Source organism: Sceloporus occidentalis, unplaced genomic scaffold (assembly GCF_023333645.1).
Source record: "Sceloporus occidentalis isolate IW3139 unplaced genomic scaffold, rSceOcc1.0.p SCAF_3, whole genome shotgun sequence".
NCBI classification, from domain to species: Eukaryota; Metazoa; Chordata; class Lepidosauria; order Squamata; family Phrynosomatidae; genus Sceloporus; species Sceloporus occidentalis.
Window position 1 is genome coordinate 46,272,402 of NW_028316983.1, and position 24,752 is coordinate 46,297,153.

A 24,752-nucleotide genomic window follows, 5' to 3' on the forward strand; every position below is an offset into this window, starting at 1 on the left:
AGAAGGGAGGTGGATGAACCACCATCTTGCATCTACAGGAGGAATACAAGCAGCTGAGCTGTGTCTTTTGCAATCCTTAGCAGAGAGGCATCAGAGCGACTTCAAAGGGAGGAATACAAAAACATTTGAACTCTACAGAATCTAGATTATTGTGGCAACTGAGTATTAAGCTAAGATTACAAAGGATTACAAAGATTCAACTGGATGGCTTTGAAAAGGTGGGGGGAAAAAAAACTTTGACTAACTGAATCTGCTACATGTGCTTGGAAATTCCTACCAGCGGGATAGAAACATTGTTTGTGGTGTAAGAAGCCAGAAGAAAGCAGCTCTGATTAATATAACATCAACGTTGTGGATACAGATTAGTATTTTTATTGTTTATTTTTATTTCTTTTTTTTCTTCCCCCGCCTGAGACAAACTGCTGCCTGAGGAAATCAAGGAAATAGACGGGAGAGAAAGGGGGAGAGGGAGAAAGATTGTTTTGTTTGAGCTTACTGTTGGTTCAATGCTTCTCCAGTCTAAAAATTATAGGGTTTTTTTTCATATATATATAGATATACTCTTTTCAATGCATTGTCTCTGCTAAAGGGCCAAAAAGTATAAACAGGAGCTTAATATATATTTTCGACAGATAACTCAACCTCTCTTTTGGCCAAGTTTGTAAGAAAAGCGCCCTTAGCTAACTCAGTTGAGAAGACACACTATTGCTCCTACCTTACAATTGCTCATAGCATATGGTGGCTGTAAGTTGGCAGCCTCAGGGGATAGATAGAGTGGTTTCTTTTGTTTTTGGAAGAAAAATTATCAACTTGCATACTTTTTGACTAATTGAATTTATGTATTTCTCATTCTTTTCAATCCCTTGAGGAGTTTAAAGGTTGGAAACAGCAAAACAGATTATTTTCCTCATCACTCCCCTTTTCTTTTATTGACTACATCTATACTGATATAATTAAATTGTTTTGGAGAAAGATAGCATTCACAATTGTTATAGAGGAGATAATTCACTTCACTTTATTCTTTTTGTGTCTCTTTTTCCTTTTCCTTCCCAAATTATTGTAGAACTAATTTTCCCTTTATTCTTTTATAGGAAGGAGTATAGAGGTAGATTTGGTTAAGAGAGTTAACAAAGACAAAAATAAACTTACAGAAACAATAGGTTTATAAAATACAACAGGGTCTAGAATATATTGAACAACTAACTTATAGGAGTTGACCCTATTTCCTGATTGTTTTCTTTGCTTCTCCTTATTTAAAGTAAATCTGCATAAGTGGGAAGCTCAATAACAGTCAAATTTGAGTTACAATATTATCTCTACAAGGAAACTGCTTAAAGCAACTAGGAATTAAGGAACCTGATTGAAGAGACATCCACAGCAGTAATTAGAAAAAGGGAGAAAGAAAGAAAAAATTGTTCATTGATATAAGTTAAATAACATTAAAACAGATATAAAAACTAAAATAGAGTGAGGGAATATAGACATAAAGGTACTATAAAATAGTATAAACGGAGAACTAGATCTTTGCAGGAACCGAAAATGACCACAACTCGAAGGGAAAAGGAGAGACAAATGCAAGCAGCGGCGATGTCCAGCCAAAGAAGACTTTCAAGCTCAGACTCAAATTTAAATTTCTTGGAAGAAATGAAAAGGCTACATGCGGAGTTAAAAAACGAGATTTGGGATTCAAAAGAGGAAACGAGATGAGAAATCAGGGAATCAAGGGAAGAGACAAAGAAAGAACTGAAATATGAGGCAAACAGGATAAGACAGGATTTGGACAAGCTCAACAAAGATATTGAAAAAATAACAGGAAATATAGAGAAGTTAGACATAAAAACGAGAAAAATGGAAGAAAAAATAGAGGATTTAAATAAATATCAACAAGAAGACCAAGATGCTATTTTGAAGTTAGAAATCAAGCAAAGAGAAAAATGTATCAAACTGAGGGGTCTCCCGGAACAAATACACGAAAACTTATATGAATTCCTAACACCATATTTAGCGAAATATCTGGACATGCCTGTACAACAAATGCATGGGGAAATCGATAGGATGTATAGAATAAGCTCAAGTGCTGCGAGAACGAAGAAACTTCCAAGAGATGTGGTCCTATATTGGGTACGTAAACAAACGAAAGGTGCCTTCCTTCAAAAAAACTTTAAGACGAAATTTGTGATTCGCGGAACAGAGATCCAAGTGTTCAAAGATATCCCCGCAGAGGTTCTCAGAAGACGGAAGGACTACCAATTCCTTACAGAACAATTGAATAGATACAAAATACCATTTAGATGGGAAGAACTGGAGGGACTCTCCCTAACATGGAATCAGAAAAGATACAAATTAAATTCGTTGGAGAAAGCAGAAAATTTCTGGAAGGAATTCAAAAAAGAAATGATGAAATGATCTACGACTGGAGAGAAGAAAGATAGAGACGCGAGAGAAGAAAAAGAAGACTTAATATCATCAGATCTTACAACGGGAAAAGAGGAAAGTGAAGCAAGACAGGAAGAAGAGGAAAAAGAGAAAGGAAACACATCAGAAGGAGAAAGTAGGGAAGAACTGTGAAAGAAGACTAAGGAAAATAAAGGGTAAGGTTTTTTTTTTTTTGTTTTTGTTTTTTTTTGTTTGTTTGTTTTCTTTTAGAAGCAAACTAGATAAAGTAAATGAAACTAATAACCTGGAACGTAAAAGGATTAAATTCACCCAAAAAGAGGGAAAAAGTAACGCACAATTTGGAAAAACTAAAATGTGACGTAATATGTCTACAGGAAACCCATATCAAATTTACAGAGAAAAGATTATTACGAACTAGAAAGTTAGGGAAAGATTATATTTCGGCAGCTAAAAATAGGAAAAAAGGAGTAGTGATCTATATTAAAAATTATATTTATTCAAAGGAAGTAATAAACGACCCAGCGGGACATTATGTAGGTGTAGAAATTAAATTAAATGATGAGAAATGTTTAATCCTTGGAGTCTATGGTCCCCAAGATAAAAAAGGATTGTTCTACCACAAAATACATAATGAAATAGAGAAACTACAATATGATAAAGTAATATTAATGGGAGATTTTAATGGAGTAGTAAATTCCTCCATGGACAAGAAATCTGAAAAAGAAATAAAAAGTAATCAAGGTACACTCCCACAATCCTTCTTCGATTTGATAAAAAGCTATGACTTGAAAGATGTGTGGAGAATAGGAGAAAATAAGGAAAACGGATTCACATTCTACTCAAATAGACACCAATCCCTCTCCCGTATAGATATGATATGGATGCCAGTCTCATTATGTAGCCTTATCAAAACAGTAGAAACCCAACCGAGAACGATCTCTGACCACAACTCAGTGTTAGCAACCCTTTCACCAAAAATTTTAACACGCAATTGGAGAATGAAAGATTTTGTAATACAGAATAGGGAAGTTATAGAAAAAACAAAGGAAGTGCTAATTAACTACTTCAAAGAAAATATTACTCAAGATATGAAAATCAAAACTGTTTGGGACGCGGGAAAAGCAGTAGCGAGGGGCTTTTTAATAAATCAAGAAGCTTATTTGAATAAAAAAGAAAAAGAAAAAGAACAGAGAATATCAAACTTATTAGCTATTAAAGAAAAGAAACTTGAATTGCATTTAGGGGATTCGAAAATACTAGAGGAAATAAATTTATTAAAGAAACAGAAAATAAGCAGAGACACAATTGAAATCAGTAAAAAACTAAAAACTCTAAAACAAACAAGCTTTGATCAAGCTAATAAAATAGGCAAGGGATTAGCAGAAATGCTAAGAAAGAAGCAAAATAAGAAAATAATAACTGAATTAAAAGTAGAAGGTAAAATAGTATCTAAACAAGAGGATATAAAAAATGCTTTTCTTCAATTCTTTTCAGAACTGTATAAAGAACAGGAAATAGATATTAATAAAATCCAAATCTACTTAGATGATGAAAAAGACGAATTTATAAAATTAAGTAAAAATCAATTAGAAGATTTAAACAAACCAATTAGTAATATGGAAGTTAGGACTGCAATCGATAACTTAAAAAATGGCAAAGCACCAGGGCCTGATGGATTTACTCCCCTTTTTTACAAAACATTCAAAGAAGAATTAAGTGGACCCCTGCAAAAATTGTTAAATTCTATCATAAAAGAAGGTGTACCTGAAACATGGAAGGAGGCAGATATAACACTAATTCCGAAAGAAGGGAAAGATGCAAATTTAGTTAAAAATTATAGACCGATCTCACTTCTTAATATAGATTATAAAAATTTTTCGGCTATTTTGGCAACCAGATTAAAAAAATTTCTAAAGGACTGTATTGATAAAGATCAAAAAGGATTCCTACCCCAAAGACAATTAAGGGACAACACAAGATTGGTTTTGAATGTAATTGAATTCTATGAAAAACATAATGAAAGAGAATTAGGCCTCCTTCTATTAGACCTGGAAAAAGCATTTGATACAGTAAATTGGAAAACAATCTTCGAAATTTTAGAAAAAATGAAATTGGGTGCAAATTTCATAGGATGGATTAAACAAATTTATAGTGAGCAAAAAGCCAAAATTATAATAAATGGGGAAAAAACAAACTTTATTAAAATTAACAGAGGAACTAGACAGGGCTGCCCGCTTTCCCCCCTATTATTTATTATCATGATCGAGAGACTGATTAAAAGGATCAAAAATAACAATGCCATACAAGGCGTAAGAATAAAGAGATGCACCTACAAAATCAGAGCCTTTGCTGACGACTTAGTTGTTTTCTTAAATGATCCCTGTAACAGTGCAAAAGACTTATTGGATACATTAGAAAAGTTTGGAGAAATATCAGGATGTAAATTGAATAAAGAAAAATCTACGATGTTAACAAAAAATATGTCAATAAATAAAGAAAAATACTGCAGAAAATGTTAGAAATAAAAGTGGAGAGGAAAGCGAAATATTTAGGAATAACAATTTCGAGTAATTTGGGTGAACTATTTGATAACAACTACAAAAAAGTATGGAAAGAAATCAAAGCAAAATTGGAAAAATGGAAAAAATGTAATCTGTCCCTATTAGGGAAAGTGGCAGCTATAAAAATGGTGGTTCTCCCCAAACTTCTATTTCTATTCCAGACTCTCCCAATTATAATCAAAGATAATTTTTTTAAATTATGGCAAAGGGATTTGAGTAATTTTATATGGCAAAAGAAAAGACCAAGAATTAGATTAAAAATTATGCAAGATTTGACGGAAAGAGGAGGATTGGGGTTACCAAATTTAAAACTATATTTTGAAGCATGCTGTCTAATGTGGCTAAAAGAATGGATACTATTAAAAGAGGAAGAGTTGTTGGAAATAGAAGGAGAGAACCTACCCTTTGGCTGGCACGCTTATCTGGGATATGATAAGATCAAAGCAAATAAAGACTTTAATTTACACTGTATAAGAAGAACACTTTTCAAAACCTGGAATAAATACAAATATAGAATTATGACAAAATTCCCCTCATGGTTTTCCCCACAAGAAGCAATTCAAAGACGCGAAACAAGGCAAACTACAAAGTGGTTAACGTATGCGAAAATAATGAAGAAAGATGAAATGGGAAGGCTGGGACTTAAAACTCAAGAAGAACTAGCCAAAGAAGGAATCAACCTAGACTGGTTTAGCTATTGGCAAATTAGAGAAAGAGTTAAATTAGATTCCAAAACATTAGGTTTTGAGGAGAAAAAAAGTGAATTCGGAAAGATAATAGAAAAAGAAAACCCAAGATGGATAAAAGAATTTTACACACTATTATTAAATTGGCAACAAGAAGATGAAATAGTAAAAGGAAATATGATTCAATGGGCGAAAAATTTCGGGTATCCCTTAAATATGGACAGATGGGAAAAGGTTTGGAAAAAGAGATTAAAATATTTGGCATCCCAAAGCTTAAAAGAAAGTTATTATAAAACATTTTCTCGATGGTATCTGACCCCTGAAAGAATATCCAAAATTTACAAATCAACAAGTAACCTATGTTGGAAGTGTCAAAAAGAACCTGGAACCCTATATCATTGTTTGTGGACATGTAAATTGGTTAAAGAATACTGGAAAAAAGTGCACGAGACGATTAATTCAATTTTTCAAACTAATATAAAATTTTTACCAGAAACTTTTTTACTAAATATGTGGGAGGAGGAAGTGGATAGGAAATATGGAAAGATCTTATATTATTTAATTTCGACGGCAAGATTGGCTTTGACACAAAAGTGGAAAGGGAAAACAATTCCAAGTAGGAGAGATTGGCTAAGTAGGCTATACGAGGCAATTGAGATGGACAAAATGACATTAATACTTAGAGATCATGTAGTGGACGAAGTAGAAGACAAATGGAATATAGTTTTGAAATACCTAGAGAAGGAATGGGGAAAAATAGCAACAGTGGGTTTTAAAATACAATAATAATAAGTTAGAAGATAAAAACACGCACGTGTGAAAGATTGATCTAATGACAAAGTTAAGAGAGTAAAGTAAATACTCTAATGTAGGATTTGAAGAATTGCAAAGAAAAAGGAAATATTAAATTAGAGTGGGATACGTAGAGGATCAAAAATAGGGAGTAACAAAATCTAAATAATCCGAGGTTCAAAGATAAGGAGAAAGAGAAAAAGAGAGATATATATATATTACTGCTGTGGATTGATTTCAAATAAAGAAATGAATATAAAGAAATAAAAGGGACACTCAAAGTAGAAAAGACAAAGATATCTAGTAAGATTAGAGAGAGAAGTCAGGGAAGAATGAAGTGAATGAAGGTAGAGGATGGAGGAAGAGTGTTCAAGAGAATGTAAAGTAAGTGATGGAAGGTGAGAGTAAGTGGTAGAAGAAGAGGAGAAAGTGACAGAGTGAAGGTTTGTAAGCGTGAAGATGAAGGCGTAGTAATTGCAGGGAATGGGGAACTGGAAAAGAAAAGTAAGTAGTAATAAGGGGGAAGAGGTTTTAGAAGGAATTTGAAGGAAAGAGAAGGAAACAATGGAGGATCAAAGATAGTTAAGATGAGAAGGAAAGAAGCAGGAGATGGTTAAGAAGTAAAGCAAGGAATAGGAGAAGGGAAAGATGTAGAAGGGAAATATAGGAGTGGGGAAAGAAAGTGATCATAGAGTAATATTCCCTATATAAAAACGTATTATTTTAAAGATGGGTTATCTCTCAATATATCATTATTACTATTTTCTCTTTTTGAATCCCCATTGTAAGTATGTTAATGCATCGAGTATGTAAGCGTGTTATTGTGTATGTTTGGTGTCTGTATATTTGATTGTCTGTTTTAAGTTTCAATAAAATTTTAAAAAAAATTATACACCATTTTCATTACTTTTAGATAGATAACATAACAAGATATTTAAAAGGAGTATTGTAATGGTAATGGTAAATTATTTGAGCTTTGTCTCAAGTTACATAAGAAATTACTGTAATCGTAAAAAATGAACTTCCAAAGTTTTGAATCACGCATCCATCAGCACTTAGCTAGATTTCCTTCCTTGTGGCTGTTCTCTAAGTCACCTTGTCTCCATGACTGCTTGTTTCTTTGAATGAGCTGGATGCAAGATGTGACTATGTTTTTGTGGTCTCTGTTTCAAATTAGCTTCCCACATTTGTATGGGGCTGAGTAAGCTCTTCTAAGGAAGTTCTGAAAATCAATCTTGCTTTTAATATTTCAACAGCCACACGAGACTAATCTACTTAGAATGGTATTTACTAGTTTATGTTGGTTGACTCTATGTCCTTTGCGGATTTGCTGTTGTACTGCAATTAGGAGCCCTGGTGGTTAAATGCTTGTACTGCAGCAACAACGTTGTGAATTCAGTCCCGTAGGGTTCCAGGTTGACTCAGCCTTCCATCCTTTCATAGGTCAGTAAACGAATAGGCTGTACAGACCAGCCATTAAGGCCAGCCTGGGGCAGAGTTGGGGTCTGGCGTCCATACAATGCACATCCCAACTCTGTTCCCAGGCTGGTGTGATGGTATGCACCACACCACATGGCACGTGGCATCACAGTGCTCCTCTGGCACTGTTTCTGGATGATGCACCACCAAAGGAGCACCGACGAGCTGCAGTGCCAGCAGTTACAGCACCACCACCCTTTCCAAGGCACAGAAAGGTGCTGCTTCTTGCAGCTCTTTTTTGCATTGCGGAAAGGCAAGATCAGGGCTGCTGCATGTAGTTGTCATGGCCCCAATCCGGTGCTAAAAGGGTGGCTGCAGGCCACCTCTTAGGGGCAGTCTGTACAGCCCCTGAGTACCCGGCTTGTTGGAGGCAATGTCCTAACACACTGTAAACTATTTGGAGAATGCTTAATTCACTATAAAACTGTACAGAAATTTAAAATGCTGAAGTGCTACATGTCTTTGGTTTTTATACATATGGGCTGAGACCCTGCACGAAGCAGGAGAAGTGTTAAGTCTATAGAGGTTATCGCATGGGGGAAAAACGTTCCCTGATGTGTTCTAACGAGCACAAGCGCGGGCGCTCATGGAGCATGATGGGAACCTGATGGGTCCCAGAACGCTAGTTTACCGCATGGCGGAACACCATCATCGCTGCCGGCCATTCCCATTGGGTTCCCAATGTGTTCCAGGAGGCGCCATTTCTGGGGTCAGTTTCAAAAGTGTTCCCAGAATGGCGCCTCCTGGAACACATTGGGAACCCGATGGGAACACCCGGCAGCGACGGCAGCATTCCGCCGTGCGGTAAACTAGCGTTCTGGGACCCATCGGGTTCCCATCACGCTCCGTGCGCGCCTGCGCTCGTGCTCGTTAGAACGCATCAGGGAACGTTTTCCCCCCATGCGATAACCTTCTATACCTGCATAGTTCCATGTCCACTCCTGCCCTTCTAGCCTGTTTTTGCCCGTCCAAAGCTTTCCTCAATGCAATTGTCAAGCCTCTGAGGGTGGCTGTTGCTGCTGGCCAATGTGGGGGTGATGCAGTAAGATAGTGAGGCAATTCAGACACTGATAAACTATCCCAGCTTGGCTCAGAGGAGGAAAGAAATGGCAGAGAGCTCACAGATCTCTTCCCATCCTTCCCCCTCAGAGCCACATCAGCTGAATTACCTCCCTGATCTCTCCCTTCCCCACCAGTAAGTACCAATAGCAGTGGCCCCTTCTGGGGCTTAACACCTATTTATTTTATTTTATTTTATTTTTATCCCGCCTTTCTCTCAAAGTGGGACCCCTATGATGGGGGTAGTTTAGGGCAATACACAAAAGGCTGCAGAACAACCCTTTAAATTTATAATAGCACTCATATATCTTGTTCCCCTTTCTCTCCATCATTCCCTTCTCCTTTTGTTTCGTGTCTTTTAGATTGTAAGCCTGAGGGCAGGGAACTGTCTGATTAAAAATAATATTGTAAGCCGCCCTGAGAGCCATTAGGGCTGAAGGGCGGGATATAAATACCTAAATAAATAAATAAATAAATAAATTTGTAACAAATTTCTGGCAATGGATTGCTGTCATTCTATTTAATTGAATTTTATCAACATAATCTTATCAATCTGGAAGGCATCTTGACCACAGAGCCCCAGCCAGGATATCAATGCATACATTTTGCTCGCTTGTGTGCACACACACATGCATACACAGTTACACACATAACTGTGTATATTTCAATACCATGTATTTAGGTCAGTGCTTTTCAATTATTTTCTGTCATGCCCCCCCCCCCCGGAAGAAGAAAACATTTCGCGCCCCCCGCGCGACTGTAAATAGTATCATTTGTCTATAAAATTGGTCAAATGAGCCCCCCTTTACGGAGCCTCATGCCCCCCTTTATGGAGCCTCATGCCCCCCTGGGGGGCGCGCCCCACTATTTGAGAAGTACTGATTTAGGTGAAGGGTATTTTAAAAAGTTCTTACACCATTTTCTGTGAACCAGCACAAATAGTTGTATTATACTGTTGTGGGACAGGTTGTGGGAAAATCATGCCAAACTGGATTTAACCAACACCCAAAATATTCTCCTATCGTTTTTGTTCATACCTCCTTATTACTTGCACTGTATGTTTGCTCTCTTGTTTTTGTCTGAATCTGTCTGATCCCTACTTTGAGTTGACATAGTACATTGTTAGGTGTGTAATCTGCACTGAGTATCCTTCTACTCAGACTGTAAATCCTCTCACTTACAAAAGATTTAACATGATTCAACAATAGTCAGTCCCATGACTAATTAATGAAAAATATCTAATGAAAAAAATATTAAAACACCTGATCAGACCAACAACTTTGATAGCCAAACCCAGCATTAATTATGATGTAAGTTTTCTTTTCTATGCCACATAAATATACAGACCTTCCTGAGAATTGTGTCTGGACACATTTGGGGAAGCGAAGATCTAAGAACAATTTATGGTATAGATTTCAACATCCCCCATAAAATGTTATATAACAAGGTTCAGTAATAAGATGGATCAAAGGTAGGATCTGTTTACTTCTTCTGTGCATACAAGCCAAAAACATGTGAAACCTGATTGGGTAAGGTGATTGACTAAATGGAACAATTCTGAATTAATATGGATAGTGTCAAACTGTAAGACCAATTATCAATGAAGATAAGAAAGGACTATACCCTTAGACACTGCTCAAGCATACATATATTCTGGACAAAATATATACTTGAAATCCTTCTCATCTCCCATATGCAAATACACATGTACCCCCACCACACACACACACACACACACACACACACACAGAGAGAGAGAGAGAGAGAGAATAAATCTTGAAAAATTGGAGAATCAGTAAAAATCTTTTAGAATCTTTTAGAATTCTAATCACAACTCTTAATTTCTTCCTTTTTGTGGTTCCTTAATCTGTCCAGTGAATCATGCCAGCCAATGACACAGGATCCCACTGTCCCTGGGATTTCTCCTCCTCCCTGTTGCCAGAAGGCTGCCACACCTTTATGCCAGAAGAAACTCAACAACTTTACTACTGATTGTTCTTGAGAGAACATCAGATAGAGAGAGATGCTTTTTTGCTTCTCAAATTTCTTTCTTTTTTTTTTTTGTACAAAAGTTCTCAAGGGTAGCCATTTCCTGCTTAGAAAACCCCTCACTGTGACAATTTATTGAGCTGATCCTGAGGTTCCCACAGAATGTCTCACATCTGGTTTTAAAGCTTGTGGATCGGTTATATGACTCTGCTACTCTCCTGTTTTATATTAGGCTTTTCCATCACAGCAATCCTAGACAGGTGCTAAACACGTAACACTGTACACAGAGGTTGTAAGGTGTGCCTGCATATAAGGACTGCCTCAGAACTGAGCCAAGATGCCCAAAGGATTATTAGGGGAGGTGTCTGAGGATAGATGCTCTGGGCAGGAGGTAAACATCTCACTTCCATTCCACTTATCATTTTATTCAAGGGTTGCATAAAGCTGTGCAAGAGTTGCATGTAGAGTTGCATTAAGATATGACCAATTTTCAAGCAAGTTCCCTTGCCTATCATTCTTTTATATTACTCCTCAGTGCTTTTGTTTTGTGTGAATATGGCTTCTCATTGGCTCAAAACAAACAAACAAACAAACAAACAAACAAACAAACAAACCTCACAAAAATATATTTGTATCAACATCCTAAGCTATAGTTTAAAATTTATGCTCAGTTTATTTTCTCTTGGGGTTACAGTCTGGGCCAGGCTCTGCCCAAGTGTACTGGTTCTGCACATTCCTCATGAAACATAAGCATGTCTGAATAGATAACTGAGATCTCAGTAGATGGTTATGATTAATTTGCATCACCTTCTCAATATGTTAATGCACTAACCCTGTTAACAACTTCCCCACCAATTAGTTCTTAAGCAGCTACTGATTAGCAAGAATAATCTATTGACTGACATAACAAATAGAATAATCTCATTTTTGTTTCAACAGAGCCACTACATTTTTAGAGATAAAACTGAAATGTTTGCTTTATGGATTGTTTTATACCAAATTAAAAAAAAAATCAATCATTCATTTATTGTCAGACACCAAATATAAAATAAAGTGCTTAAAATTCACAAAAATACAGACAAATACAACTAAATACAGCTAAAATTAATAGAACACTAAATACAGATACTGTTTCTGTCTAAATCCCTACAATTAAAAGCTGAGGAAGATAAAAATGTTAAAATTTGACAGCTTAAGACTAATATTTGTTGTTGTTGTTTTTTAAGAGAGAGAAATCCACATCACTATTTCTTTCCAACACAATGTCTTGGGTCATAGAGTAAACTTACCGCATTGCCCCAGTTATTTCCCGTGTGGGCTTTGGCATAGTAGCTTCCACGGGCTGTTCCATAACTGTAACCATCAGCTACACCATCATAAATGGAACCTGTAAATGGAGCAAAAGTATTAGATTGAGGGAAAAGTTAGATATACATTTTGAGACCAGGAGAATATCTAATTCTTTCAGTGAAATAAATCTCCCTTTTCCAATCATAACGTATGTTTAAAAAAAAATGATGGAGTCAATGGACATCAAGAAGACAGCTGCTTTCTCATGAAATATTTCTGTATTAAATGTAAAGCCTGTGCAGCTATTGACAAACAAAAGCTCATAAGACTCATATGGCGTAAAGACAAAAATATTTTAAAATACAGTACGTAGACTACAAAGTACTGAATCTCAATTCAGAAATTAAATTTTGCTAGGTACTTAAAGTGTGAAGGATGTCATTTTAAAACAGACAAATGAAAGTTTCATTGTTAGATAACTCATTCAACTTGCCATTCAGTACATGCCAAATGATCATTATTTGTTTACATAACAATATGTTGGATGTCAGAAGGAAACATTCCAATATAATTCCAAGAGAGACTTCTCTTGTCAAGGTCAGTCATGTCAAATCCAACTTTCCAAGTGTTGCTGTTGACAAAATAATCTGGGATCAATATGCTAATTGCATTTAGGCTGAGAAATACAGTTGCTGGCTATATAATGCTCCACCCAACAGTATAAATTGTATCCCTTTCTTCATCTTGTTAGTAAACAGCATGGAAATATCCCACTACGTGGCTGACTGGCATCAATAAAGATAATAGAGCCTAGGGTGGGGAAAGCTCAGGTTTGCTTTCGCTCACATTCAGATTTTAAAAAACAACAACCCTTAAATTCTTCTCATGCCAAATATGAAGAAATACATGGGTTCTTCAGAAATGAAATGAAACAGCCCTTCCATTGTCTAATTTCACAGATACAGCTATTACTAACATGAACAAACCATGTGATACCTGCCTACTGCACAGTTGTTAAAGATAAAAAATAAATAAAGATAAAGATAAAGATAAAAAAATGGAAGCAGCAATCCTAATTCAGCAGCACTAACATAGAAAAATGAAGAATTCAAACTCAGATTTTTAAGAATTAAGGCCAGGATTGCTGTCTTCAACAACAAGATCACAGGTTATCAGATCCTGATATGGAACTAAGAAGGCAACAGAATAACTACACAAAGAAGTCTAGAAAAAGTTGTGTTTTCCAAAACATCCGCTGATTGTGAATGTGACAACAGAGATACTCAAAACATGAATCGAAGAAACTGAAAAGCACTTGCAATAACAAGTGATGACTAGATATGTATTCTTCCTGAGTAATAACCATCAGACACAAGATTCAATTATTGCAATTGGAGTCAGTTAATTGCCACATCTGGGTGTTCTATGGGTATTATATATACAGTCATTGTTGTTGTTATTATTGCCAAAGGAGAAGGTGTGTTAAAACAGGTATGGCTATCATATATTATAGGTCAAAGTCCTATTGGTGCAAGATGTAAGAGCCAGGATCTCTGTCAGCAGAATTCTTAACTACAAATTCCACAGAATAACCATGTAAGCTTGTAGGGGGGGGGGGGGGAGTCCTGTAATCCCTTAATACTATGAGTCTTATTGCATGGGAAACCAAAGCAGAAGCAGAGCCAGAGAATAGTGCCTTTTCTCCATGCCTTACTGCATGACCTCATAGTCTTTCAGTTCTCTTCCCATGGGAGACAGTTGTAAAAGCATTTCTTTTATTGAGGTGATTTTTCCATCTAGAAAAAAAGACTCATCTTTACAACCATCTCCTCCAGGAAGAGAACTGAAGTGCTATGGCATCATATGGTAAGGCATGTATAGAAAGCCATTACTCTCCAGCTCTGTTTCGGCTTAGTTATCTCATGCGATAAACTTCTAAATGATCAAAGGTGGCAGTGATGCAATCCACTTTCATCTTGTAAAATAAATTGACTAGTGATTTGAATAAGCATATATTCTACAATAGTGCAAAAAAAAAAAAATACCAACTGTAGGATAATATGTCATGCCAAAGTCCCCAGTTGTAGTTTAGAATTTTGTTAATGGTCATGGCATGCAACAAATGCTTCACAGGAAGCATACATGAAGTCAGAGGTTGACCATGGCCACTGACTGATAAGGAATCAAATAAGGAATGGAGGAGATACCTTGACTATGAGTCTGAGGTACAGTCCTACAACCACGTACCTGGGAGTTACCCCAATGAACTCAACAGACTCATTTCTGAGTTGACATGTAAAGGACCACAAAGTTAATCTCTGCTCATTAACACTATTGGCCATTTCATTTAAAAAAATCTAGAAGAAAGGTCTTCCATCTGTAGCCACTCTAAAGTTAAACCAACACAAAGAATTAGGATTTACTAGAGTGTATATATAAGACAGTCCTACCAAGTTGTCAATAATTGGTTTTATACTTCTGAAGCAGAAATTGTGTATTAGCTGTTTTAGAGAAGTGTATTGAACAGGAAGCAAGTATGAGAATATTAGCATGGGATCTATGGAAGAAAGAGTTAACTGGATACTGCACATACCTTTGTGCAGTTAAGCAAATTATAAATAAGATGCATTCAACAATTATTCAGATCTTTTGTGTATCTCTTATTGATACAAAGATGCTTGTGTTTTAATGAGGTTTATGATGAGCAATTAAGTCAGCCCTTACCTTTTTTATGGGTGTTGCCCAAACCTACCATACCAATTGTAGATTTAACGGGACATCCATAAAAGCCTGTGCTGTGTTGTGTTGTGAGGGTTTCTCTGTATTATAGCGTTGAGAACTTCCTCTCATGCATCAGTCATATTCTCCAGCTATAAATCTTCCAAGAGGGCAGAATACACGGAATGGCTGACATTGCTGTTGGTTGTAGTTGTTGTTGCTGTGTTCCATCATTTTAAGTTCAGTACTGGATTCTTCATCATCATCATCATCAAATGCAACTTCTAATTGCTTTTTATATTATGCACTTGTCCTCTGGTTGAGGACATCGCAACAGCCAAGAGCAGAGTGGCCTTGCCAGGGGAAAGACAACTGGGTTTCATTACAGGCTTAGCAAGATTCCTCAGTCCTCAGCACTTTTGTATAGGTTTGTTGAACCTATGTTATTCAGTTCTATGAGAACAAGAAAAACCCTGTTGAAATTAGAAATGCTACATATGGTGTTGTCTTTCCTGGCTGTGGCTTTAGGGCACATGATGTAATCACTTTGCTGTATCTAACCAGGTCTGGCTTTAGTCAGTGCCAAGAACAAAGATGCCTGAGAACTCTACATGCGACCTTTCTTGAGATGGTGGACAAAAGTATAGTTAAATACATAAAGCACCCAAATTCAAATTCAGATAGCTTAAATTTATGTGGCAACTGTGTGTTTATCTGAGTTGGAAACAACAATTCTAAAGTATGTTTGCTATAGTAAATTTATCTAATGTAAAAGGGAAATGTACACCTTCAAATAAACAGTGGGCACATGCCAGGGACCAATGGTCCATTGCAGCTCCTGGTGCATATCACCAAATGCTTAGATAAACACTTCCGACACAGTGTATACTGTATATTTACATGGCAAATATTGGTACATCTGTAACAAACATAGTTACTACTTTACTCGTGAAGTGGTTCTGAGACAGGGAACTAACTTATTGTCCTTGAAAAAATTGCTGTCTCTTTACCTGATCTACCACACAGAGTTGTTGTGAGCAAGAGTTAAAATACTGCTTTGAGCACACTGCTGAAAAAATGGTCAAGAAACCCACCAAGCATTATCCTGGTAAGGAATGAATGTGTCAGGCGGGATACAGACCGCCCCTTTGGGGCGGCCTGCACCCGCCCCTTTCCCCAACAGATTGGTGCCTCAGCAGCCACAGTGGCAGCCCCAGAGGCCCCGATCCGCTGCTTTTCCAGGCCTTGGGGAAGCAGCAAAACACCGCTTCCCCACGGCCTGGAAAAGGGTGTCCTTGAGGCTTCATGCCCCAAGGACACCCCAACAGCGGCAGGGAAAGGGAAAGGGACTGGAGCATGGATTTGGCATGGCTTCTGGCCTCTTAGGATGCATGCATAATTTAAACAGCATATCTCCAAAGTGACCCGAAGAAGCTTTATTTTTCCCTGTTTGTACGGGCCCATTGCCACATTAGTCTGGAATATCAGAATGCAAAAGGATCTTGTAACAGCTTTCAGAGTAAGTGAGGGAAAGACAATGTAGCATAGCTTTCACAGAGTTGGTCTACTTCCTGAGATGGATGGGATCAATTATGCTTTGATCCACTGTGTACTTTCTAAGCATATTGCCCCAATGCAACAATTTTTAATGGATATCCAGTTCTTTATTGCTTCTGTGGGAAGTGAGTAGGATCAAAAGGCTAGTGTACAAAACACCATAATCCCATCCCATGATTCTGTTTGGAACCAGGTGTTTTACAACCAGGTTAGCCTTACAAACTACCATTTATAAAAAAATTTGCCCTAGCCCATTGGAAATAATTTTACAAGGTAACATTCTTTTGTTCTGTCATGCTATAATTATACACTGGTCTTTCTGTTCATTTTGTCAGGCCTTCACATGTAATCAAATAGGTCTCATGCATACCTGAAGCTTTGAGTCCTCACAGGAGAAATTATCATGACCTGCTTGTTGAAGAACTCTGACCATAAGTCCCTAGGATGCAACAAGGCAGACCTTCTTTCCCATGCAGGTATGTCCAATGAGAACTACATTCATAATCATATTACTTGTGGGCAATATACAATCATGCTCCCCCAAAAGAATGAGAATCCCATTTTTGTAGCATTCACATTTGGTGCAAATATTGGTCTACTCTATTCACCCAATCAGTTAGAGATGCCAGAACTGAATTAGACACCAAAAGGTCTTATGGCCAAAAGGTTCTCCATTCACTTGAGTGGAAGGGGGTAACCATACACATGCAGAAAGATAAATAGGCAGTGATGTCATCTCCACTGAAATGAATAAGGAAGCCTAGGGTTGCTCAGACCCTGCCAGAGTTGAAGAATACCAAACCTGATGAAATTCCAAAGAAATTCCAGACAATTCTGCTAATATAAAGTCGAAAGCTTTCATGGCTGGAATCCATAGTTTTTTTGTGGGGTTTTCAGGCTATGTAGCCATGTTCTGGAAGTGTTTATTCCTGATGTTTTGCTAGCATCTGTGGCTGGCATCTTCATAGAAATCTCTGAAGTCGCCAGCCACAGATGCTGGTGAAACATCAGGAATAAACTCTTCCAAAGCATGGCCTCATAGCTAAAAAACTCCACATAGTTCTGCTAATAGTTTACCATTACAGAACATTATTGTTTGTTATTAACTGCCCTCAGGGCATCTCTACTCATGGTAACCCTGTAGATGACATCTCTCCAAGACTCTTGTCTTCCATTGCTCTGCTTAAGACTCATGTCCACGACTGCCCTGACTGAATGTAGCATGCATCAGGGACGTAGCCGGGGAAGGGGGTCCTTGGGGTCCAGACCCTCCCTTCCATTAGAAAAATGAATGGTGTGTGCTGTTACGCCACCGCACCCAAGCCCCATTATAATAGTGGCACTTAGTCTGGACCCCCCCTTCCAAAAATCCTGGCTATGTCCCTGCATGCATAGCTCCATGTAGCTTGTAGTCTTTAAGGTAGTGATCAAGCCCTGGGTGACACTGTACTAGCTGTTTATTGGTCAGGGAACAAGAGATAAAAGGTACCTCTGTATCAGCCAGGAGAAAAGAAATGAGGTCTATTTCCTGGAGATCCAAGAGGATGATCTTACTTTTCTTGCCTGGTTGCAACTCTGGCTGGAAGAAGTACTCCCTGGTCACTTCCCCCAGGCAGTAAATTGACACAGTATCACCATCCCCGGGATTTGGCAGGTGCTTTGTGGGGAGGTTTTGGATGATGTATGAGGAGCTATTGAATATTTCTTTATGCAGCATCCAAAAGCCACACACACACATACGTAAGTGGACATACAATACCAAAATGATTCCATTCTCTAGCCTGCTTGTGTGGCAGTGAATGAAGATACAACTTCATTAAACTGTAATGTCAAATGTATAGAGCAAGATGAAGGTAAGGTGAGATGAGGTAGAATCAAGGGAGTATTGTAAAGCACCAACCTACACATATGGGCAATGTGCAGCAAAAGCTAAACACTTTTTAGAGCCATTTATTTCAATGGTCAAGAATGAAATTCAGATATACTAAATATACTAGATGATAAATTGATCTCATGTATAAGTTGAGGGCAGGTTTTGGGGCCAAAATTGTGGAGTTGCCAAAGAACTTACAAATTTCCATCAGACATAACTGTTTGTGCTCACCCCAAGGGCTGCATAGATGAGAGAGCAGAGGTGGGGCGGATTGGGGGGGGGGTGTCAGTGCTTCCAGGACACATTACACTCTTGCTTTTCACCAGGGAATGATTCCTTTTTAATATAAGAGTTAAAGTACAGTACTTACATTGATCTGTGGATAAGTCAATTCAGTTTTTTTGGATCAATTTTTTGACTAAAATTTCTAGACGTATACATGAGAATACAGTACATTTAACAGACGTATGATGAGCATATGACCTGGTACACATTTCAGAAAGACATAGGCGGGATACAAACCACCATATAGTACGTATAGGATACGTACTAGGGTTAGGAAGGGGCGGTGCTTCCGCACCCCCCTAACCCTAGTACGTATCCTATACGTACAAGATGGCGGTGCCCCTTCCACATGGGCGCCACCATCTTTACGTACTGGACGCATAGCGTCCAGACGTGTCGCGGTGCCTATGACGTCACGAATGCGCCAGCGGCGCTTCGCGACATCATAGAGGCGCCGCAAAAAGAAGCTCCGAAATAAAGCTTCTTTTTTGCTCCGCGCGGGAGCCGCACGGTTTGGCTGCTGCAGCTCCCACGCAGAGCAAACGGCGGCGGCGGGGAAGCGCCGCAAAGCGGCGGTTTGTATACCGCCATAGTTATAGTTAATTCATTCCTCAGTCTTTATGTTGTGCATTAGTACTATAATATATATTTTATTTATTACTTATAATTACTAAAATTTACATAAAGGACATTGTTCTTTTGAAAGCTTTCTGAAAATGCAGCAATGAGGAAAAGATTTTGTTTAACTGTTAATTTGTCCGTTAAGGGGAAAACAACTTTTATAAATCAATACCATATTGTAAGAAGACTGTAACCACTACATTAGATTTGTTTGCTGTTGTGTGGCTTCAAATAATTTCCAACTTATGGCAACCCTAGGGCAACCCTACCACAGGGTTTTTCTGGGGCTGGGAATGTGTGACCCATCTAAGGTCACTCAGTGGGTTCCACTCAGAAATGTGTACAGAATATTACTTCAGGGGGAAAGTTAGTGTACAGTTTAAATGTACAGTTTGTATAGTTTAAAAAAACAGCAAAAATGGGTCTGATGTTCTAATAATAATATATGCATCAATGACAGACTTGAAGAAGACTGATCCATCTATCAAAACACATTTGCAAATATTGTTGAGATACATTTGAAATGTCAAGCTGATACATTCAATATCACATCTATTTTTTGTAGACATGGCCAGCCTAATTAGTTCCACAAAGCCTTTATCCGTCAAATCCGTTATGACTTAGGACAGACGATTTTATAAAACTGAAAAATCATAGGCCTAGTCTATAGAAGTTTCTGTTATAGCAGCATCTTAGAAGGTTCATTTTAAGATGTTTCTCTCTGTGGCAGGGAGATCTGTCTTTCTTTTCCCCAGTACTATTTGAAAAGCAGCCTTGGAAAGCTGTTGTTCAGAGCAGAATTTACAATATGTTCCTACCCACCCCCACTCCAGTTTATTTGCCACCTATTAGTGAAAAGAATACAGAATTTAACCAAAGGGAGAAAAGCAGGTAGGGAGTGTGAAGTTATTTTTTTGCATATTAACTCCCTCATTATCTCTTTTTTTCTAGATGAGAAAGCAGTTTGAATGTCATCTTTCAGTAGATAAACAATGGATGGAACTGGTTAAGCAACCCTTCTTCCTACCCCCCTTCTACTCATTAATATAGTCGTCCAGGGCTGCTTTTCATTAAAAAGCACAGTAGAAAAGAACCATGCAAATCTATGTGAACTCTACTTTCACTCTAAGAGACACGGGGGCAATAAAGCAGAATAGCACCAGGATAACAGTGCCTTTGGTTTGCACCTCCTGCATGTCATTGCTGTTCTGTTGTTATAGAATAAAAGACAGTTGTAGATGTGTGTTTTTTCACGCACAGAAATTTATTCATTTATTCATTTATATCCTACCTTTCTCCCACTACAGGGACTCAAGCCGGTAATGTTCTCCATTAATGCTTCTGACATGCTATGAATGCCCATTTGGAGGTACAACAGTGCTTTTGTGCTGATTTTCATTGAGGTAGTCAGTGGGCATGCTTTGGATAGGGAAAGATACAGTGATCAGTCACTGCAATGCTGCTATGGCAGGGTGTTTTAATGCCTTTCCCTGTCACTCACTCACTCACTTCCAATGCAAAGCCTCTTCATCACCCACACATGTATACACAGATCCCCCCACTCTCTAGTTCTGCCTCTCCTTCTCCCTCTCTCTCTCTCTCTCTCTCTCTCTCACACACACACACACACACAGAGAGAGATCTCCCCTGTTGCTTGCTTGGCTCCAATACAAAACCTCTGCCTCACACACACACACACACACACATCTCATCTCTGTGTGTGTGTGTGTGTGTGTTCTGATGCAAAATGTCTGCTTCACTCACACATCCACACACAGATGCATGTAGATCCCCCTCTCAGGCATGGGATATTCTATTTCTAAAGTGTTTAAAATAAATGGATGTTACAATAAATACAATAAATAAATGTTGTGCCAATCTAAGTGCATAACAGACTGCAAACATGCCATGCTTTCTTCTTCTTCTTCTTCTTCTTCTTCTTCTTCTTCTTCTTCTTCTTCTTCTTCTTTTTTTTTTTTGCTCTATTTCTCCAACATGCAAGAATCTTATGGAATGTAGTCTCTAAGAAGCAGGGGATGAAGGGAATCTTTACATCCTTGATCAGTAATGAATTTCTTTGTTAATAAATCATCTTTTCCAAATCTCTTGTAATTCATTATTTAAAAATGAAAAACTACGTATTCCTGAGAATTTCCTACTATTTTAACAAATAAATTTGGACTACAAAACCACTGTTGTTCATTGTTATAAACGACAAGTGCACAACCTTTTTGGGATGCACTTAGTGTAAATTTGTGAGGCCAGGTCCACATCCATGCACAGCCATATGTGATCATGTGAACACAAACCAAAAGAGTTACACACACACACACACACACACACCTTAGCTCAGAGCAGAAAGTTGGAGACATTTAAACCTCTTCATTTCTGTACACCAAGCAGAGACGTAGCCAGGATTTTAGGAAGGGGGGGGGGGGGTCCAGACTAAGTGCCACCATTATAATGGGGCTTGGGTGCAGCGGCGCAGCAGCACACACCATTCATTTTTCTAATGGAAGGGGGGGGTCCGGACCCCAAGATCCCCCCCCCCCTTGGCTATGTCCCTGCACCAAGATCTCAAGTTCACTGGAGGTGGGTGGTGAAGGTGAAAGCCTCTTCTATTTCTCAGAAATCTCTACCAAGATTGTTGTTCTCTTGTGCCAAATAGCACTGGAAAACAGCACAGCACAGAAAATCAGGAACTCAGGGCTATGAAGGAAAGTGAGTGAGTCCCTCCAGCTTTCAGGGCTAACAAGGGGGAATAGACAAGGGCTGGATATAGCTCAGGGTCTCCAGGTTGTGCACTCCAATAAGTATGCACAATTTTGCCATTAAATAAAAAACATAAAAACGTTCACTTTTCTAAAATCAGATCCTGTAAACTCAAAGAGTGGCATAACTACACCAGCAGAGGTTATGGAGACAATAGTAGAGACATTAGCAAGGAGAAAAAGGCAGCAGTCTTAAACAGTAGAGAGTGAAAGCTTTTAGCGTCATACCTGAATGCTTGGCTTCTAGGAGTTCCATAGAGCCAAGACAATATACAAGGGACAAGAAACTCCATATCAGCCTCCTCATACTCCCTTGGCTCCATAGACCCCACCAGAAGTAAATGACCAGTGTAAAACATTATTACCCCCCACCCCAAATTTAAAGAATAAGGCTGGAGAAAGGTGTGATAAAAAGCCTTGTGTGGAAGCACTCAAAGCATTGTCACCAATTAAAAGTGAAAGAATTGATTCTAAAACTTTCTTTTCTAAACTGTTTTTAAATTCACAGAGTTAGAGTTCTGACATATCAAATATGCTCAGAGGAGAAATTGTTCAACATCCAGAGTCAAGTTACAAACACCAAGTCTATTACACAAAGAAAAACTGGATTCCCCCCCAAAGACCACCAGGAACTACAACAATCTAGCTTCACACTGGTGTTCTTAATTCATATTGCTGCTTCCTCAAATTTGACTACAACATATGCAATCTCCTGTAAGTATAGCTAAACATAAATTCCTCATGCCTTAAGTCATGAGATTTAAAAATGTAGTTTGAGCCAGGCTGATTCACTATAAAACAAATAAAAACTCATGAACCAGTGACACTTCACAGTTCCAAAGTGTTCCAAAATTAGATTTTAAAGGTCTCCTTCTTAACAATAATGTATTAGGGAGGCAGAAACCAGGGTTTCAGGTTTGTTTAGTAACCTTAAGAATATTAATTACACACAGTCAGGAAACAGACACCAAATTGAGGACTATGATTATTTGCATCAGCTGCTTAATATATTTTCCGTCTCTAAGATCCTTTGTAGATCAAGGGACACAAAAAGCTTACACAAGGGCTGTATAAAAGAGAATCCTTGCCTGGAAAGTTACAGTGCATTTAAGCTACTAGAACAAAAAGATAATTGGCAAATAAGTTTTTATCCTGGCAGCCTTTTGGCAATTGATTGGTAGCTATGGTCTAATGGTAAACCAGTATTTTATCTTTTTGCTCTTCAATATCCTTTAAAATTATGTTTAAATTGTTGTCTGATATAATAATTAAATTTAATAATTTATTCAATTAATAATAATTTAATTTAATAATGATAATCTAACAACAATGACTTGATAGTTGAAAATATGGGTTTTAATAGAATAGTTTACTGTATTTTTAACTCTATCTGTTTTTAATCTGTGTTCTCTCAAGGAGAAGCACCTTGAGTTCAGCACTACAGCACTGGGAGGAAGGATGGGATATAAATGAATATTATCCATTTGACAACCATAGATTCAAAACATATACATGGATGTATGGTAACTTCCATAGCATAACTTTCCTAAAAGTATGCATGCCTGCCCCAGTTTGCAAATTAACGTACTTAAAGACAATCCCAACACTTTAGATTTAAGTTATTTTGTATTTTATACATCCTATTGATTTTTAGTGCAATATGTTTGGATTTTAATAAGAACCCTTCAATCTCTTAGAATTCAATGAGATTTCAAAATGTTTAATTTTGACTGGTTTGTGTCTATTATTTGCACCAAGCTTCAAGTTTCATTTGAACTAAATTATGAAAGAATCATCACACTATCCTGAAGCTGAAAAGGGCTGGAAGACATTTGTTTTCAGGTCTCTGCTTCAAAGCAGAAGCATACGCAATTAGTTCCACCACATCCACCACCAGTCGACTCAACCCACATCATTTAAACTGAAGTCCTTTGCGGTTGTTAGATTTAGCAGGCTGGTCATTGTTAAATTTGAAACTTTTTCAGTAGCAGAATTACTACATTCTAGAAACACCTAGATTTGGGATCCCTAGACAGATGCTCTTCCTGCAATTAATTACAAAACTTCCCTTACATCCTCACATCAAAACCTCACAGAAAGAATAAAAAGCAGCTCTTAAGTTGTTTCCTACAGACAAAGTCAAACTCCATATATTCTTAGGATCACAGAGACTACTAATGTAGCAATGTATTGTGAAGTCAAAAATATCACACGAAGGGAGCATCTTTTCCTGTTCAGAGCAGTGGTAGGAAATTACCTCGGTTGGAGTGGCCTGCTGCATTTGATGCTGATGAAAGTGAGGTCTTTTGCTTCTGCCGCTTCACTGTCATCATCACTTGCTCCTGGACCCTTTGTTTTCCTGTCCCTCTTGTTTTCAGCTTATGATCCGAGGGCAAAGCTAGAGTAGAATTGGCCTGATCCTGGAAGCACTCATATGCCAGTGCTGTTTTCAGTGGAGAGGGAGAGTGAAGCATGATTGCAAATGGGGCAGAGGTGAGGTGAGATATCACTTGGCTCTTCTTTGGAACTTGAAAGGTAAAACAAAACAAAACCACCAGCAGCAAAAATTCTTGTTCTGATGGAGAATCTTAGGGAGCCCTCCTTGCCATACGTCCCTCTGCTGTCAGCTTCTCTTTCCCCACACTCTGTTCTCCTGTGTGTGAGTGAGCAGGCA

General features: G+C 37.9%; 1 protein-coding gene across 1 annotated transcript in view; it reads right to left on the reverse strand.

The window, feature by feature from the left end:
• PKP1 (plakophilin 1) overlaps positions 1–24,552 on the reverse strand; it is a 63,242-nt gene extending 38,690 nt beyond the window's left edge. Inside the window, exons 1-2 of the mRNA XM_089518560.1 lie at positions 24,336–24,552; positions 12,253–12,350 (exon numbers count right to left, since the gene is read on the reverse strand). Coding sequence (XP_089374686.1) covers positions 12,253–12,350; positions 24,336–24,552 — 315 coding nt within the window. The remainder of the gene's footprint in view (positions 1–12,252; positions 12,351–24,335) is intronic.
• Positions 24,553–24,752: the final 200 nt, after the last annotated feature.